This window comes from Filicampus tigris, chromosome 17, assembly GCF_054856515.1.
Source record: "Filicampus tigris isolate MCC_2025a chromosome 17, RoL_Ftig_1.0, whole genome shotgun sequence".
In the NCBI taxonomy this organism is placed as follows: domain Eukaryota; kingdom Metazoa; phylum Chordata; class Actinopteri; order Syngnathiformes; family Syngnathidae; genus Filicampus; species Filicampus tigris.
The window spans coordinates 14,786,467-14,806,152 of NC_141233.1; the positions used below are offsets into that span (position 1 = coordinate 14,786,467).

At 43.6% G+C, this 19,686-nt stretch overlaps 1 protein-coding gene across 1 annotated transcript in view; it reads left to right on the forward strand.

Moving 5' to 3' along the window:
- The window catches only part of lhfpl7 (LHFPL tetraspan subfamily member 7), a 54,143-nt gene extending 34,605 nt beyond the window's left edge, over positions 1-19,538 (forward strand). Inside the window, exon 3 of the mRNA XM_086057089.1 lies at positions 17,704-19,538. Within this exon, the coding sequence (XP_085913215.1) occupies positions 17,704-17,930 (227 nt within the window). The 3' untranslated portion in view covers positions 17,931-19,538. The remainder of the gene's footprint in view (positions 1-17,703) is intronic.
- Positions 19,539-19,686: the final 148 nt, after the last annotated feature.

Consider the following 19,686-nt stretch of genomic DNA (forward strand, 5'->3'; position numbering starts at 1 on the left):
ATTATTAACCCCCATTAAAGTCAGTCGAATGAGAGTGTCTATTAACATAAAAAGCGAATTTGGACCCTGGAGGGGACACGCCCACTGATGGAAATTCATCACCTCAAAAATTATCAAAATGAATTAGAGATGCGACCGCAAAGTAAGTTGGTTGATTATCAAATCTATTAGGAGTGTGAAACCAAGACACTAAACCATGTTCCGTAATATTATGCTGTGTTTTCTGTAAAAATGAGGATTTTATTGAACAAAACAATAATAATAACAGTACTTTTGTTTGCAAAATTGCTCAAAATATATCCCAATTGTTTATGCACAACAGTTAAAAAAAAAAAAAAAAAAAAAAAAAAGGGCTATACTCAGCTATCATCAGAGCATTCTGTTTTACACAAATGTCAGTCTAAAGCAGTGTTTTTCAAACTTTTTTGAGGCCAGGCACATTTATTTATTTACTTATTTATTTTAACAATATAAATGTTATATTGTTTGTATAAGCATTTTTTTAACATTGAAGAATGACGTTATAATATAACGTGTTGAATAGGAATTAAATAAACACAAAGAAAAAAGTACTTTATAATGTTTCATATTGATACTTACTGAGTGTGAAACATGGGCCTGTTTGGATAAACACGCGTCACTAATTCGCTTGTCTCTAAACAAAGACAATTAGCTCCCTGCTGCTGCTGCTGCCACCTGCTGGTATGGAAGAGTACTACAAGGTAGTAAAGACATTATTATGCTGCCAGGCGCTAGACCGCACAAATTAGATAATTTCCCACGGCACACCTGACAATATCTTGCGGCACGCCACTGTGCCGCGGCACGCAGTTTGAAAAACACTGATCTAAAGGCACCTTTTATCAAGTACTTTTCATGCCATGTGATAATTATCACCACACCACTTGAAGAGGGGTGGAGTTGTATGGCGCGGAAGGCTTGAGTGCTTTTTAAGGAGCAAATGGAATTAGAATTGGTGACCGCTGCCCTTGTCCAAGGACAAGAAGCACACGCATATCCATATACAAGACTTCAGTGGAAAGGAATTGATTGTGGTGGCTGCACTTTTTTTAAAATTTTTTTTCTTCTTCATCTTATTCAAACCGTGCTCTGACTGCTCGCCCTCCCAACGGGGTCTTCAATATCCGTTATGGGTTCGTTCAGAGCCTGGCGCGCCTATGTACATCAATTTTAATCAAATGAAGCCATCTTGGTCCCTCACTGCGGGAATGCCCGGGCGATGTTTTCCCCCCACCCTGCTGCTGAGCCTTTTGGACTACGTGCGGGCATTTTATAAGAACAAAACAGCGTCATGGATCTTAAACTGGCTTTTTACCACGAGTTCTACTTGAATCTTTGTCTGCATAAACTCCTCCCTTTTACCACACTGGCTAACCTTGTCTCCTCCGCCGTTTTCCCACTGGGCCACAATTACAAATTGTCCTCCCACTATATGGGCCAAATCCTATAATCGAGGTGTGTTTGCTCGCAGCCTACGTCCCGCTCTTGCATAAAAATTACACGCGTTAGTGGCTACAGGACAAAGCAGGGCTCAAGAACGCGACCTCTTTTATGCCGCGGCCTAAAATGGTCCTGGCCCGAAGAAGAAGGTTGGCGTTTTGCATGGTAATAGGCTGATGGTTTGTATGGATGGAAGACTGAGACTTTGTGGCAATCACACAGAACCTGAAAGTGAAAGAGGCCGGGCCTGGACGCTCCATGGCTAATTGTGTTATCCAGAGAAAGCCTCGGTTGGCCTGTTCCCAGCCATTGATCGCAAGCACTGGATTGAAGCCTTTTCAGGACAAGGTAGAATGGTTCCTGGTTTCTGAATGGACCAAGCCACAAACACAGAAAAGCTTCAAAGACAAAAAAAAAAAAAAAAAAGGAGGATGAATACGATTATTGGATTGGACAAAGTTTGTTGGCAAATATTTTCCTGGAAGAGTTCACGAGGAGTGTCACAGTTGATTGTGCGGCGCTCCAAAGCAGCTCCCTTGAAAATTCATGAAACGTTTCAAATGTAACAAAATGGAACCAAAATGTTTCGAATTGTCTTTTGATGAGGTTGTATTGAGTTCTCAAAGCTCCCAACACCACTTGGAAAACATGATCCATTTTGTTTACAACTTTGTCATCTTCATTAAAGATTAATATTGCGTTTGTGGAACATGAGAAATCCACCCGTTTTTAGCCAGCTCGGGTGGCGGCCATTTTGTCACTTCTGTCGACTGAAGATGACATAAAAGTTGCTCAAATAATGACCAATCGTGGCCCGGCTTCAGAAAACAGGTGAGCCGTGACTGGTCGTTATCTGAGCCCTGAGCAACTTTGATGTCATCTTCAGTCGACAGAAGTGACAAAATGGCCGCCCCCTGAGATGGCTAAAAGTGGGTGCATTTTGCTGCTTAAAGCGGAAGTCAAGCCAAACGTATTTTTTTCAAGAATATGTTCCCAGCAGGCTCACTGATTCATTTAGCGTTTGTGGAATACAAGTTAACCAGCAAAACGCACTCGTTTTTAGCCATCCCCGGGGGCGGCCATTTTGTCTTCTGTCGACTGAAAATGACAACTACTCACAACGACCAATCAATCGGCTCAGATTCAGAAAACGGGTCAGCCGTGATTGGTCGTTGTGAGCAGTTGTGATGTCATTTTCAGTCATGTCATTATGCTTAACATGAGATGCTTAACTTATATTCCGCAAATTTTGGCCCGGGGGCCCAATCCAGCCCACGTCATTTTCCACGGCCCGCGAAGGCAAATCATGTGTGTCGACTTCATATTTCTTTCTCACCTTTTCTTGACATTTTGTCCTTTCCTTGGCATTGGAAGCGATTTAGTCTGACCAGCTGAAGCTCATCCGTCATGTAAAAGTGGATGTCTCGCAGGCGGTTTGCCGCTGTGCTAAGGCGAAGGTGATGAAGATGAAGGCAACCTGCCCCTTGTATCATTTCCTCCCCCTCGACTGAACCGACCTTGGGGGCGGGGCCATTTAGCCGCAGACATCCTTGAGCCCAGCTGTGTTTACGTCTTTCCTAACCTTTTCAAAAATGTTCAGCCCGGGCATTGCCTTCGTTTCTAATATCCATCCATCTTTATCCGGCTGGCAAATGCAAACCCGGAAAGACGTAATCGGATTGCGGGGGCACTAAACAGCGAATAGCTACAGTCATTAGCCAACCTGCGACTAACCACGTTTAGGCGGGGGCACCGCATTTGTCAAGTGTCAGGGCTGAGACCTGAAATCCATTTCATTTGCTGTCATGCCGGATGGATGAGCTAAAAGCTTTCTTAAACTGAGATCATCTTGAAAATATCAACTGGAGTAAGAGCGCAAGTGCTGCCACAAATGCAAAAGTGTTTATTTTGATTGACGCCGGTTCCTCCGGTCGGGCCGAGTCCTGCGCGTATCGGCTCAGCTGCCAATTTCCTTTCCGCGCTGTACGTTCTCGAAACAAAGAAATCAGACACGGGCGACGTCTCGGTGGCGTCATCTCAAAAGACGGAGCATTGTTTGGAGCCGACGCTCTTGTCGTTGCGGATGTAAGCGCATCTCATTCCGCAGACGGATACAACCGAGGCCCGGCTCTTTTTTTTTTTTCTCTCTTGAATGATATTCCGTCTCGCCGCTCATATCTGATGATATGAGTAATGAGGGCGCAACAACGGGACGCTGTCCTTTTTCAAGTGTCACACGCCGACATGCGGACTTGTTTTCATGTGTGCCTGGCGCGCATAAGGAGGGGAAACGGCGACCGGTAATCATTTGGAAAAGGAAAAGCGTGGCGCCTCATCAATCACACGGTGTTCATTAAAGGTTACATTGCCGCATCCGAGCAAACGTATTGGGCCGCGGCGGGAGGAATATAAAAAATGTAATTATCCGTTATCGGCCCGAGGAGCCTGGACATAATTAGGCGTTCTTTTTATTTCAAGTTGATTTGTTCTTGCTCTCTTTGGGGATTAAACCCATCAACCGAGCGTTCAACTGTTCATCAGGCCATAAACTCAGTGGTCCGACTACAGAACCTGAAGCTGGAAATGGCCACTGGTGCTATCTCAGTGTCGCCAACATGTCAGCATACACTTCCTCATGCTTATTTGATGAACCATCCAAAAATGTTTGATAGGTTTTTTTTCCCCCCTTCTATAAAGGCTTCATTGACGTGTTTTGTGTCCTCGGAAGTGGACAATGACACACAAACGTAAACATATTCTAAGTAAAAACTGGTGGTAATTACGTCAGCTAGAATACCTGCCACCTCGATACTATCAACGTACAATCGTCGGGCAATTTTCTGCTAATTAGCATGTGTGCTCACTCCATATTGTGTCCATTTTTTTTTTTCCCCCCATTAATTCTACATTCTTTCAGATGAGCTCCACGCATGCTGCATCTGTCCAGTCTGTCAAGGGTTTTGTTCTTGAGTCCTTTGATACTTACCAAAAAAAAAAAGCTTCTTCCGTCATTGCCGTCTGTGTTTATGGCGCTCGGGCAAATGTGTTAGCATAGCGCTAACTGAGCCGGGCTAGAAAAACCTACACGGCTGGCCTCGCTTCCCAGCGTCGAAGCTTCTAATGAACCGCAATCTCCCTTTGTCTCGCGAACTTCGCACCCCGGCTGTAAAACGGCAAAAAAAAAAAAAAAAAAGACAGCGAAGGAGAATTATAGAAAAGGCCTCAAAAATAAAAGGGAGGGGGGGGGGCGGGGTCGAGACTGCAAGAGAATGAAAGCCAAGTGAAAATCCATATACATGATTTATATGAGTGCGACTGTGCGCAGCAGGCAGAAGTTATCTTTTATTTATGAGGGCATCAGCGGCAAAGCGCCCAGATGTTAAGCTGTGCGGGGATCTCATCTAGCCCGTTGCTCTGTGGCAGTAAAAGTAGAAGGTGTGTGTGTGCTGCTGGGGGGGGGGGGGGGTGGGGGTGAGATACGGAAGCATGAGTGTGTTTATATGTGTGTGCGCGAGACAGACAAAGCTTTGTCCTGTGTGACAGAAAGCTTTAGGGTAGATCGGTGTCGCTGTGTGGGCAGGAGAATCCTTCAAACTTCCGCTCCATTTGCTATCGTTTGTTTGTGAGGGAAGTAGAGAGAGAGAAAAAAAACAACAACAACAAAAAAAAAACAAAGTGCTTATGGAGTCATTTATGGGATTGGCTCATTTTCCGCTCTTCCATAACTCGTAAATAGAAGACACTTGTTGTTTTGTCTTCTGTCAACAGCTCGTCAAAGAGGCTCGGAAGATCCGTTATGGAAATGAAGGCCTCATTGTCAACCCACATCGGACAATCATCACCGTCAATTTAACCTCACGTTAACGCCGCTTGGATATCAAGAGCAGGTCATGCGTACTGATGAGAGGCTGTGAATGTTGTAAACTAAATCCAACTATTGCTTTGTCAAGCTTCCCGTTCGACCGCTGACCTCAGGCACTTTGCATCGGCAGAGGAAGGCATTAGAAAATGTCTTGCTCGGATGAAGACCAATGATTTGTATTCAAATACTCCAGCTGTCTACCAGACATCTAATTGATCGTCTAAAATTGAAAGAAGTAAAACCCCTCTTGGTCCATTTTGCAACGTTTGATCCTGTTAAAGCAACACTGTGTCATATGTCTTTTTTTTTTTGTTGATTATGGCGGCGCCATGTGGACAAAGGCGGAAGTGTTTTGACAAAAATCAACCACATTTCCCACGCGTGCCAGCGCGTAGTGTCGTGAAATCCTGAGCCGTCCTTATAGCGAAAGGAGGAAGTGAGTATGCCGTAAAGCAATTCGGGATATTTGTGGTTTTTTTGTGTGCCAGGGTTGATCCCATCCTCCTCAAAGTTGCTTTGTGCCAGTAAAAACGATACAGACCCCCCCCTCAGGGCATGACAAAAGTCCCGTTCAAGTACTTGTCGGTCAATGTTTCATCAAAAGAGTTGTGAGAAAAATGTATCAAGGTCGAATTCTTGCCCAGTGCTGCTTTAACAGAGGCAGCGATGGCATTTTTGCGAAACAGCCTCGCCCGAGAAGACGCAATGTATTAATATGCACAGTTATGAGGCAAGCGGGTATTTTCACCATATGGTCATTTCCCAACCCCAATCTTTAGAAACGAGACAGCTTTTCGGGTTTGAGCACATCGGGTGATGCGTGTTTATGTAGCAAGGAAGGGCGTGGCCTAATGTCAATTTTGACTTTGTTCATTTTAACATACAAGAAAACGTCCGATGGGAGCTCTTCATTTTTCATTGAGTTGCCTAATATTTCGGAGGACCGATAGTTGCCAAATAGTGCACACCAAAATATTCTTTTCAGAAAGGCAAAAACAGAATGTTAAATGAATGAAAACGATGAGACAGACTTCAGTTTTGCGCATAGCATGCCCACTTGAGTTACTCAAGGAAATGTAAACGGCTCCAAAATGGGGCTCGACAAGGCCAGTAGCGGCCTACCGAGTGACGCTACGTGTTCGTTGTTGTTGTTTTACTCTACCTGCTCTGTTGAAACGGGGTCGGGCAAAAGAACAGGGCGAAACGGTCCCCCCAGTGTTTAAGACGCCATCGATCAGTTAGCGAGCGCGTGACATTTTGACTCAAACCGTGCACGGCTAATGGCCTTGGCAGACAACATGCAGCTAGCCGGTCACGAGCCAAGGATGCAGGCACGGGGAGCCTCGTGAATCCGCTCGTGCGCCGTCATGTCGGGACAGTGCCAACGGGTGACATCTGGATTGAGGGAAATCTGTAGCATCCCGAAATCGCCACTGGTTTGGAGCAGTGGCCTGGCCTAGCGTGAACCGTTTGCTGCCAAAGCAGATGGTGCTTTGAGTCAGTGCGGGCCACGCTCGAGATGTGCCGAGGCCCGGGATGGGGCTGATGGAAGAAGAGACGCGTGCTTTGGCGTGCACTGGGTACATGCGCCGGTCAAATTTGCTTAGCGGGGAAGTGTCATTTGGGATTCGTGATGATGTGTTTTGGGTTATCGTTTGTTGGAGGCTTGGAAATTGGCACCCTGGACAGACCCTCTGCCAGGGGCGGCTACCCAGCTTGGTGACACTGAAAGGGACACAAATTCAATCATGAAAATGAAATATAATTTTAAAAAAAACGTTTTTTAAATGTACGCATCTGTTTTTATATCAGTAGGATAAGTATAGTATACAGTAAAATTGATTCGTTCATCGCTGGCGTTCCAAACGATATGACACTAGTTGAAACTCAGCATTCTGATTAATATTGTGTTTGTGGAATATGAGTTAATTAAGCAACAAAATCCACCTGTTTTTAGCCATCTCTGAGGGCGGCCATTTTGTCACTTCTGTCGAATGAAAATGACATCACACACCCTCACGGCGCAGGTAACGACCAATCATTGCTCCGCTTCAGAAAACAGGTGAGCCGTGATTGGTCGACAAAAGTGACAAAATGGCCGCCCCCTGAGAAGGCTAAAAACGGGTGGATTTTGCTGCTTCGCTCATATTTCATAGTAATCATAATGCCTTTTTTTCAACTCGTGGGCCTGCATGGAACATCCATCCATCCATCCGTTATCGATACCGCTTATCCTCACAAGGGTCGCGGGGCGTGCTGGAGCCTATCCCAGCTGTCTTCGGGCGGTAGGCGCGGGACACCCTGAATTGGTTGCCAGCCAATCGCAGGGCACACAGAAACAAACATCCGCACTCACAATCACACCTAGGGGCAATTTAGAGAGTCCAATCAACCGACCGTGCATGTTTTTGGAATGTGGGAGGAAACCGGAGTACCCGGAGAAAAGCCACGCAGGCACGGGGGAGAATATGCAAACTCCAATCAGGGAGGCCGGAGCCGGGATCGAACCCGCGACCTCTGAACTGTGAGGCGGACGTGCTAACCAGTCGACCACCGTGCCGCCCTGCATAGAACATATTCTTGGAAAAAAAATAAAAAATACGTTTGGGTCGATTTCCACTTTAAGATGTCCAATGATGTTGCTGCTCTGTCTGAGATGGTGGTGATGGAGCCTTTCAACTCCGAGGCATCGGTCCTGCAGCGCCTCCCAGTGGCTCTGCTCCTGCAGTGCTTTGCAAATTCATCAATAAACAAATCCCCCAATACAGCGCGAGCCATATAGCATAGCAATAGCAATAGAAACGTCAACGCGAAGGGATGGAGAGTCTTTAACCTGTCGGCAGCAGTTGAGCTGAGGGATAGCAAGAAGGTGGAGCAGGGCGAGGCGCCCTTCAACCCCATGCCGCCCATTATGGGTGACCGTCACCGCTCAGTCTCCTTCCAATGATACCGGCAGCCTTGCGGGCCCAAAATAAAGCCAAACTCTTATTTCGGCGCGCTGTTGCGAAATGTCCACCGTTTGTGATGCGCTTTTGAAGAAACGCAAACAAGCGACGGTTGTGTTCTAGTTGAGCCGCGCATTTGGAAGAAGTGGAGGCTGCAGTGAACGCCTGGTTTTGAAGGAGCGCGTGGAGTCACATTGCCGCGGCAGGAGACGTTTGATAGGCCGACGCCTCACCGAGGCTCCTACCAGTCAGTATTGCGTGAGCTCGGAGGAGGATTGCTGAGGAGGGACTGGTGGTCTCGGAGCAGCTTTTAGAGCACGCGAATGGATGATTAGACATTTTGTGACAAAAGTGTCATGGTTATTCTCATTACATGCTATTCAGTAGTCCTGCAGTGCCATCATGTTCCGCTGAGGCCAAGTGAGGTGCCATGAATAGTTGTCAGCGTTTCACTCCGGGGCCTTTTATTTGATGTCTCGTTTATCCCAACTGCATTGGCTAGTTGTTGTTGTTCGCCGCAGTAATCGGCTCCTTGATAATTAGAACATCCCCAGCTCGCTCTGCACAGACTGAACTCCAGAGGCTCCTCCCGTCCCTTTTTGATGCTTTTGTCGCCTTGGGTCGGCAGCAAGGCCGCCGGGTCGTTCAAGTGACGTCTGTCAAACAGCCACCCAAATTCGACGGCATTCTCCCTTTTCACGGTTTCTCCCAGTTTAAGACTGAAAAGATGTTGTTGAGTGCGGGTTGTTCTGCTGTTGCTAAGTGACGAAGCGCAGTTGCTTTGATGGTGAGCAATGAGCTGATTGGAGTTAGACAGCAGGTAGCCCGTCACGGATTTCATACGAATTTCAGGGCCATTGTGCGTGAAAGGGTGTTGAGTGACTGTTATCGTTAATTACAGCGTTCAGACTTTTTGAATAGGAGTCTCTCAGCATGGCAACTCATAACTTGGCAATATATGCCCACGATTTCTTGCAAATCGTGCCCTGACTCTCAGATTACAAGGATTGATTACATCTTTTCCAAGGCAGAGCATTTGCAAAGATTATGCCCCCGTTGAGCTTTATGCGAGCGATAGACCGATATATTTTTTTTTTTAGGACCGCTACCGATTGTTATTAGTCGAGGAGGCCGTTAACCGATATTTGGAGCTGATATTCATTTTCAGTAAAAAAAAAAAAAAAAAAAAAAAAAGATATTGACGTCAAAATCTAACAAAAATGTGAACCTCTTAAATTTGTTGAAACTTCTTTAAGCATATCGCTGGTGTTGGGCCAAAACATTGTGCCTCCAAAATAGTCACTTTTCAGGAGACCTCAAAAATGGCAAGAATTTCAACACTTAAAATTCGTCAACAATGTGTAAAAATAACATCCACCCGTGTGGACTGAGCAATAATATAGGTTTTTGAAAAAAGATGAAATTCACCAAAATGTAACTTTTTTTGGCCCGTCGCCAGCAAGATATTTATTGAACAATTTCTCAGATTTGCATAATGTTTTCTTTTTTAATCATTAGTAGAATTTTTGGACTATACATCTTTGTTGTAAAATTCTAACAAAGTTCAGCGAGTTCTGGAAGTTAACGGCTTTAAATTGATTTATTATCGGCCATCAGATTTTTTTTTTTTTTAACAGGCCCGTACCGACATTCGTCAAAATGCTGAATATCGGCGCAGATAATCGGCCCGGCTGATAATCAGTCCATCCCTACTTTATACCCCTACAACCTACACATTTATCCACTCTTGGCAGCGGACAAGCCCCAAAATATTTTCCTCTATGGGCCCCTTCACCATTGTGTTTATTTTACTGTATATTATGTCACTTTCAGATCACAATACAAATGACACACTTATATATGCCTGAAAGCCTTTGCGTGTGCGTGCGTGTGTGCTTGCGGCGCTATACTAATGAAGTCTGCTGTAACCAAGGAAGTGCTTTTCACCACACTCCCTTGTGCCTCAGTGGTCGTCTTTATTACGCACCCGGGTCATCTTTTTTTGGTCTTGGTCACCTAAGCCTCCGCTTAGAAAGCACGCCATCGATCTGAAGGAGGGACGGAGGCCATTTGTCTGCTCAGAAGAAATTGAGGTAGATTTGTTTGCCGCTCCTTAGTTTCCAGTTGACATATCGTATGAGGCAGTAGGGTGACCTAGCGGTTCGCACGTCTGCCACACAGTCGTGACGGTTGACTCCCCGCGCTTGCATTGTTCATTCTTCCTCCCACACTCTGGCAACCTGCATTGGGATTATTGAAAGTGCCTATAAATGTGAATGTGATTGTGAAGTGTTGTTTGTTTCTATGCCCCGCCCCTCGCTGAGATCGGCTCACCCCGTCGCTAATAAGGACAAGCGGTATAGAAAATGGAGAGATGAATAGAGGATCAGTGGAGATGAAATAAGTCTGATTATAAGACGTTCGAAGTTTTTTTTTTTTTCAAGAATATGTTCAATGCAAGCCCACTAGTTGAAACAGGGCATTCTGATAAATGTAGCGTTTGTGGAATAAGTGTTAATCCACTCGTTTTTAGCCATCTCCGGGGGCGGCCATTTTGTCACTTCTGTCGACTGAAAATGACATCACAAGTCCTCACAACGACCAATCACGGCTCAGATACAGAAAACAGGTCAACCGTGATTGGTCGTTGTGAGCAGTTATGATGTCATTTTCAGTTGACAGAAGACAAAATGGCCGCCCCCAGAGATGACAAAAAATGAGTGCATTTTGCTGCTTAACTCATATTCCACAAACGCAAAATGAATCAGAATGCCGTGTTTCAACGAGTGGGCCTGCGGGGAACATATTCTTGAAAAAATTGTGTTTGGGTTGACTTCCGCTTTAAGGTTATTTTCTTTGTTCCAGAAATAACTAAATCCACATCAAGAGGAATAAACATTCACCTGAACCGTCAGAGCAGCACAAATGGAAGAATTTGGATCAATAAATATCTCCCTAACCCTTTTTGAAGCAATGGAGGCCTGCGGAAGCTCATTTTTATCTTAGCAGTTGAGGTCCGAGATGGTCAACTGAACCTGTCTTCTTTTTTAGCCCAGGGCCAAATGCTGTCAACATGATGAACTCAATGTCAAACGCGGTCGCCCGCCAATGGCGTACACACAAACGTTTTGTTTGTTTGCTTACTTTATTGTTTCAACACGCTTGCTCTTCCCACTTGATCGATGGCTTCAATGAAATTGCCACTTTCTCTCTCAAGTACTGCTATTATTTATTTTGCGATCCATGCATGTGAAGTACTCGATCTCCAATGTTAATTCAATATACGCGGGGGGGTGGGGTGGGGGGGGCGAGATGGATTGAGCTACAGATTAGTTAGGCTGCACATTGACACAAACCGCATGTGCGCGCTGGGTTACTTCATAAGGAATAAGGGAGTCAAGGACAAGCAATTTGTCTGAGCTTTGAATTAATTTGCAGTATAAAAAAGACGGGGATATGGAAATGGAAGTCATTAAGTTGATAGATTGGATGCAGCGTGTGTGATTCATGTCTCATGATCGCTACGGTGCTCCCAGGATGGAGATTCGCCATCGCAGGCAAAGTTTAGATGCCTCAGCATGCGCTGGGACCATGTCTTGAGTATTTTTTTTTTTTTTTTTTAATTGTTACAAGTCGAGGTTAAGTCTTCAATTTACGGTATATCGTATCTTTCATGTGTTCGTCCGTTTTTAACCACCGACCAAATATTTGCTTGGCCGAATACTCTCTCCGCTGCGTTGTCTGCGTCTACATGACAGTCCAGTCGGGCGTCTGAGTGACTCTGTGATAAACGGAGCAATTACCGAGCTGTGATTGACCAGTCCGCGAGCAGACCTGCTCATTCTAAAGATAGCAGAGGCCTTTTTATTGCCCCGCTAATCTCTCCCATCACTCTGTATTTTATTTCCTCGTCGTCCTCTCCCCCCCCCCCCGCCCACCGCCCCCACCCCAGTGTGTACAAACCACAAGGTCACCCGGTATCATCAGGGTGCAATTCATTCCGGGCGATGGTAAATCTCCTTTTCCACTTGTACTTGTGCCTCTGCAACATCTGCATGAATCTGAGCACGTCTCTTTTCCTGCGTTGCTTTCATTCTTTCAAGGAAAAACACATACGGGGTTACCTGTGCGTACTTGACCACGTTGACTCTTTCCCGTTGCGGAACACGAAGGTACTTGTACAATTGCCATTAGCCTAATTTCCCAGAGGCTCGATGATCTTAATTATCATGGCCGCGTGCAGACTAGAACACGTCACATTAGGATGGAATCCCTGCTGTTTGCGCCCACGCTCCGCCACGTCCCAGATTACCACTTTGAGATTTATCAAGTGCGGAGACTAACTCCTCGCAGTACCTGGCAATTTTCAAACTTTCCTTACCCACGTTGCCATTCCTCACCTTGAGCCAATTTTGAGGGCGAAAAGAGGCAATCAGAACGGATGAACATTTGGATGCAGAACTTTGGGGACCATCTGTTGGTTACTGTCTGCAGAGTGGCTTCATCTTTTGTCTGTCCTTTGAGTCAGTACAATGTCTTACTTACTCCACGTCAATAGTTCCTGCTTCATGTTGTCATATACAAAGTGGAAATATGTGCAATGTGGTCAGGTGAGGCACAGAAACGATCCCTTTCCATGAGACAAGTTGAAATTCATCTTGTGTGAGGCCAGTGAAAATGGCTTTTTTTTTTTTAAACTATTTTTTAAAACATTGATTTAACTGAGAACAAAAATGTCTCTGTTTTTTTTTTGTTTTTTTTTTACTTCAATCAAACATTTAGCCCAGTCGAACCACAAAGTCGTAACTATGCATTTTATTGCCACTAATTCCCAAACATTTCCATAAATTCTGATGACTGTACTGAAATTACCCAGACTTGTGCACCCCAACAGCTAATTGATGAATTAACTGATTGACGTTTGCGTTTTGTCCATTTTAGTATATTTGTGTATGTGGGTCACGTTGCACTTCCTACCCCCGGGCTGTTGCTGTAAATCAGCACCTAATTTACATCAGCTCACTAGGTCACATCTGGGTTGTTGGTGGCAAAGACAGCGAACAGCTCACCCGTGTTATTTATGGTAGCTGCTAGCTGTGAAACCAATAACGGGAAGAGAAAGGTGAAATGAAGAAGAGAAACGCAGTAGCTGTAATGTACAGCTCGAGGCTCCGCTTTGTAATTAAGCAATTAGCAGTGCTTCTCGGCAATGTCCTCCGTGTTCCTTGACATGTTTCAGGGTGATGAATGTGCACAAATAGTGCTTTGATGCCAATCTAGTTGTTCTACAACTGCACAGTCTGGACGTTTACGATAAATATTGTTTTAATGACAGGAAGTGCTATTTACGTGCGCTGAGTATTACCATCAAAATGGAATGCTAACGCTAAGAAAGGATGAAGGCGAGGCAAGATAATGCGTCGCTTCTACATGTACATACATTATATTCCGCGTTGATGTGGTTGAGGCGTTGTGATGAAACAGGCTCGCGGCTGCAGAAGGCGTCAATCTGGTTGCGGGTGTCCGGTTATTTGGCTTTGAACAGAACAGTAGCAGCAGGTCATTTTCTGCTGAGAACACACTCTGGCTTGGCAAAGTGTGCATAAATAACCAAAAGTCGAGCATGGTTGTGATCCGTGTATCATGCTTTCCACTTTCCACTGGCAATAATAAAAAAAAATAAAAAATAAGTGATGAGTATTTCTGTTGCGCAGACTGTGGCGTCTAACTAACAAGCTAACATTTTTTACTAACACTAACATTTTTTTGGGGGGTGCGGGGGTATATTTAGATTACATTTTTGGATTGATTGAATAAAATTACATTTAAAAAGTCACTTTTTTCATATTTCCCCCACCACCCCCGATTTAAGAGAGCATTATTTTCTGTTATGCTCAATTTTCCACATTCGCTCCTTGGCTTCTAAATATGTACTCTGCTTTATTTTGGAAAGTCTTTGTAGTGCTTTTTCCTCCTCCACTCATTATGAGGCACTTCAAAGTACATGTCATCTATTGAAGGGCACGCTCAAGACAGCATGTTCGTTAATTAAAGTGCCAGTCTTTTTCTCTGATCCTTGCGGAGATTGTGCAACGTGGTATTGTTCCAACAGCGACTCATTCCCCTTCAATACAAGGTTACGGCGCTAGCAACTGCCTCGTCGTTGTCTAGACAGGCGTATTTGTCAGACGGTCCTGAACTGGAAACCACACAGCCTCCATTTCATCATAGGAGTCCAGGATAATGGTTTTCAAAGGTAATATACATGATGATTTGAAAAAAATATCAGGTCATATGAGGAGGCGTCAAGAGGTTTTTTTTTCGGTTTCTATTCACACACGTGTGTGACGGATGAGGAATCCTATCATTTGGGTGTGTTGAGTTTTTTTTTTTTTTTTTTTTTTTTTTTAAGAACAGGTTACTGCGTAAGAGGCATGTGATGAAAGTGATTCAGTGTCACGCATGGTCGCCAGGTTATCACACATCTCCCTGCTCGGCAAACTCATTCCATCTCCATCTCAGTGCTGCGAACCTGCTTGACCAGCTTGCGCAGCAGCTTTCCATTTCTCGCTTTGCCACCGAGAAAGAGAGTCAAGGTTAATTTAGTTATTTGGTTGGAAGGCTTGGCTGTCGTATTGCGGCGCGACGTGCGTTTGATTGAAATGTAGATTTTCTCGAGTGCTGCAATGCCTTCATATCGAAAGCATCTTTCTATAAAAACCAAAGGGAATGCGTGGTATGACCGTGCTCAGTGTGATGGAGTGACATCGGTCACAGGTGGATGCTGGAGCTTTGCCAAAATGTACATTTGATCTCAGTAGTTGGGGAAAAGTGAACTATGTGTATTATTCCCCATGAATACATTTTTGTCGAATTTTCCCCTTAAAAGCGTAAGTCAACCCAAACATATTTTTTACAAGAATATGTTCCCAGCAGGCCCACTAGTTGAAACACGGCATTCTTATTCATTTTGCATTTGTGGGATATAAATTAAGCAGCAAAATGCACTGGTTTTTAGTATAAATACTGCGTTTGTGGAATAAGTGTCAATCCAATCGTTTTCAACAATCTCTGGGGGCGGCCATTTTGTCTTCTGTCGACTGAAAATGACATCACAACTGCTCACAACGACCAATCACGGCTGACCTGTTTTCTGAATCTGAGCCGTGATTGGTCGTTGTGAGCAGGTGTGATGTCATTTTCAGTCGACAGAAGACAAAATGGCCGCCCCCAGAGATGGTTGAAAACGAGTGGATTAACACTTATTCCACAAACGCAGTATTTATCAACTAGTGGGCTTGCATGGAACATATTATTGAATGGGTTGACTTTGGTTTTAAGGGATTGCAATGAGTACAATAAATGAATAAATGACACAGCGTATTCAATCTTAAGGACGGCATTGTAGGAATATAACTCTCCATTAGTTACTCTCATTACGTTTTATGATAGCTTCATGTTCTCTCATCAGTCTGATTAAGGTTGACAACAGTCACTCCACACCAAGTTTTATTCCTCTTTTCTTGAGATGGTTCTGATGCTGTCACCGGTGGTGTAGTTGAATACAAGTGATTGCTGGCAGCTTTTGTGGGATCACTCATTGCAACATTCATAATCTGACCTGTTGGAAAACGTATATAGTTGTCTGCCTTTCGTGCAAAGTCAACTGGGTTAAGTTCCAATGATCGGAAATTTCATGGATGGTGGACACAATTAATCAACAATTCCAGACTACTGGCAGAATTTTTAACTCTCAATTAGGCAATCAATCGACTATCATTCCCATTCCCGAACTTGGACACTAACCCAATTAGAAGCGTTGGACTATTTTCCTCCTTTGACTGCATAAACAGCGAAGGTTATTTTATTTTTTTTTCAGCATAACCATGAGGAATAATAGGCAAAGGATTTGGGTCTGCCTTGCGAATTTCACATACAGTGCAATGCGGTTGCACATCCTTGCACAAGCAGTGAAAACTTGACCTCTGTCTGCATCACATCCCATCACATCACATCATGTCAGCCTCTTTCATCACACTGTCCATTCCGTTTTCATTTAGACCAGCAGGTCACGAACAAGGATAAAAAATGATTTCACTTGTTTCCAGCGGAGAATGTAAAAACTCACTCGTCAAGCACCACAGTGATCGGCAGAGACAGCGGCTATTGATTATTGATTTTGTATTGATGATTGGACGGTGCTAAAATGAACTTTAGAAAGTCAACTTTCCGATCATATTAAGTGCAATCTCATGAGATCTAATCAACGAGATGCATCAAAGATTCTGCCTTTGCAAAGTTAATAAAGTTCAAATTGAATCAGCTCTGTTAGCGATGTATGAATTTGATGATTATTTTGGTTGTAATTTGCAATGGTGTAGAACTGCTCAGTATCAGACCGAGAGGTGTTTCTAATATTTAGTTTACCTTATTTGAAGGGCAGCGCTGATATTTGAGCTCATTAGATACTGTGTGTAACTAATGGTTACGGCTGTTGAGTGAGTCAACCTGAACAGTTTTTTTTCTTCTGCTGGCAGACAATTCGCTCGATTTGTTTTCCAACACGAACTGCTATTCCACTCAGGCCCCATGTTGGAATTGTTTTCCCGTGAGCGTCCCTCCCTTCAACTCCAGCAACAGATGTCCGATTGAAATGAAGATGCATACGTTTCACACTGCAAGCCCAAGCTTTGCCAGTGCGCCAGCACCTCTAGATAGATAAAAACCACAAAAGACACCTGACATTGACCGGAAAGCCGGCTAGAGCTGAGAATGACTGAGAGTGGCAATGATAGCTGAGAGTAGAGTCGATAACCGTGCTGGGTGCTTTGGGCCATGAAACATGACTCAATTTGTTGGAGTTAACTGTTCTCTGGCTCTTTGAGAAGGGCAAGTGAGAAAGCATATGCAAGTGAGTCTTCCTATTTAAAAATAATAATAATAATTAAAACAATGGATTGCAAAACCGAGAGAAACCTTGGATTAAAGCAGATGAGCATCTTTTAATTTAAAGACTTCAAAAAAAAAAATTGTCATCAGTAATGTTGTCCTTCAGTTCATTGTCAGTTCTGAGTTCTACTTCATTTTCACCTTATGCAATAATGTATTATCATGAAGTACTACAAACACTCCTGGTGAGAATTTGTGTGACAGATTTGACTCACGTTTCCAATTAGCCTTTATTGTAAAGTATCTACTGCCCCCGCGTGGCTGTCAAATTCACTACACGTGTACAAGGTTCACACATTATCGAAGCTATTAAAAAAAAAAAAGTGCTGCAGGGGACCTCAAGATTTCAGAGGCTTTGACAATAAATGTGGAATTAAGCATACCCAAATGTTTATTATGTTGTGTTTTGTAGTGAGAGTTATCCTCCTCATCAAGCTGCTTTAATGTGTACGAATGAAAGCATTGTTGTCTATGCCCTCTGTGCAGTGTTTATCATGGCTGCAGGATTGCTGATCTACCCCCTTGGGCTCAACTCTTCGCTCGTCAGGTCCTTTTGCGGAGACTCGGACGTCTACAACGCCGGAGAGTGCCAAATCGGCTGGGGGTACATGTTGGCTATTGTGGGTGTGATGCTCACCATCTTTTTGCCCTTTTTTGCCAAATATGCACCAAAGGAGCAGCTGTCTCCCACCCCTTTGCCTGCTCTCTTATAGTTTTTTTTTTTTTAATTGGTTTCTCTAAGATGACTTTAACTAAAAAGACACCTGCATTTTTAAAGATACTGCTCAGAAATGCTGTTTGGGAAACCTGGTTTCTTTTGTTCATTGTCTTCCTATGTGTTATGTGTAAAATGACTTGAGTTATGGTTCATATCAACATTTTTGAAAACATCAATTTACCATCATGTAAACAGTTTAACTCGGCCATTTTCATGAAGATGTTGTCCACTGTTGACATTTAATGCGATCATTATTGCAGCCTTTTGTATGCCCCCTCCCCCCTCCCCTTCTTTTGCGGGTAACAAGTCAACTTGACCTGAACATGAACTATTCCAAAACAGACAGGACATTTATGTGCACAAAGTAACTGCAAACGCAACGTGATGTGGATTTTTTTTTTCCACGCAAACAATCAATTATTCAACAAAGTTCTGTGGAAGTACTTCACAAGAACAGCCTTTGTTTTTTTTCTTCTTTTTAAACTCAAGGACATTAGACGTCGGAAGTTCAACTGTACATATAACTAGACTAAACAGAACTGATGTTTACGGTTCGGAAAATAACTAAAAGGGAACTCTGAAGCTTTCTCTGAGATGCTACTTTTTGTTACTATCATGTGTAAAAAGAAAGGAGAATCAACACACAGATTTTGGTGTCTTCTCGAAAAGACACGTAACAATAGATAGAGGGTTTTTTTTTTTTTTCAGTAGTGCTGTCCAAAATGTCAACCTTTTCCCCGAATTATTTGTCTACGTAACTTGTTAAATGTAAGCAATTGCCTATTGTCTACAGCAAAGAACAACTTCATTCAGGATGAAACAAACAAACATGATCGCAAAAGGCAGGGAGATTTGGGAATTTTGTCAAAACAAATGCATGAGAAGACTGGCTGTGTAAATGGTACAATAACTGCTGTCAATTATAATGTGATGTGACCAACATGTGCCTTTTTAATATTACAAAGACAAGTGTTCAATACCATTATCAGGTTGTCGTCTCCACCATCACATCATTTCTCCTGAAAAAAGAAATTGTGAGTCCTGGAGTACATTTTTTTTCTTCCTTTACCTATGATGCAGTATGATACCATTCCGAAATCAGAGGCTAAAAGAAGTTGAGTTTTATAATCCCTTGTAACCATGAGAAGAAAAGAGGGGCGGGGGGGGGGGGGGGGGGTACTGTGCTCTTTCATGGCCCTACTTGTCCTCTTAAATATGGTAAAATGGCTGCCATGCTCCATAAAACTGCTACCTCAGCAGTTACTGTCCCCGCACACTGCCAATTCATCGAGATAAATTTCCTTTTCGAATTGCGTGTTCATACAGTATTTGTATTAAATGTGGATGGGTTCAACGTTCAACATTTGGGTCCCTATAATGCCATATCCCGATCTCAAGAAATGCTCATTATAAGGGTGCCATATTGAAGAAGAGGTTGTGAAGAACTGACTGAGCTGTGTTATTGCGCGGGTCTGTTTAACCCCCTTTTTGTTACAAAAAAAAAAATTAATTGACTGTGTAAGGTCTCGACACTGGTGAACGTGTTTTGGTAGATTAAACTTTTTTTTGTCATTGTGGCTGTAAATAAAATTACTGTACAGTACTAGCTATCTTGTCGGTCCTTAACTGTCTGTTTTTGAAATTGTATTTGGAGAGATGACCCCATTGTGTTTGCATTAATCTGTTAACATTGTTTGCTGGTCTGTGGTTTTCCTTTGTAATAAAACTACTCAATGATTTAATTTTGTTTC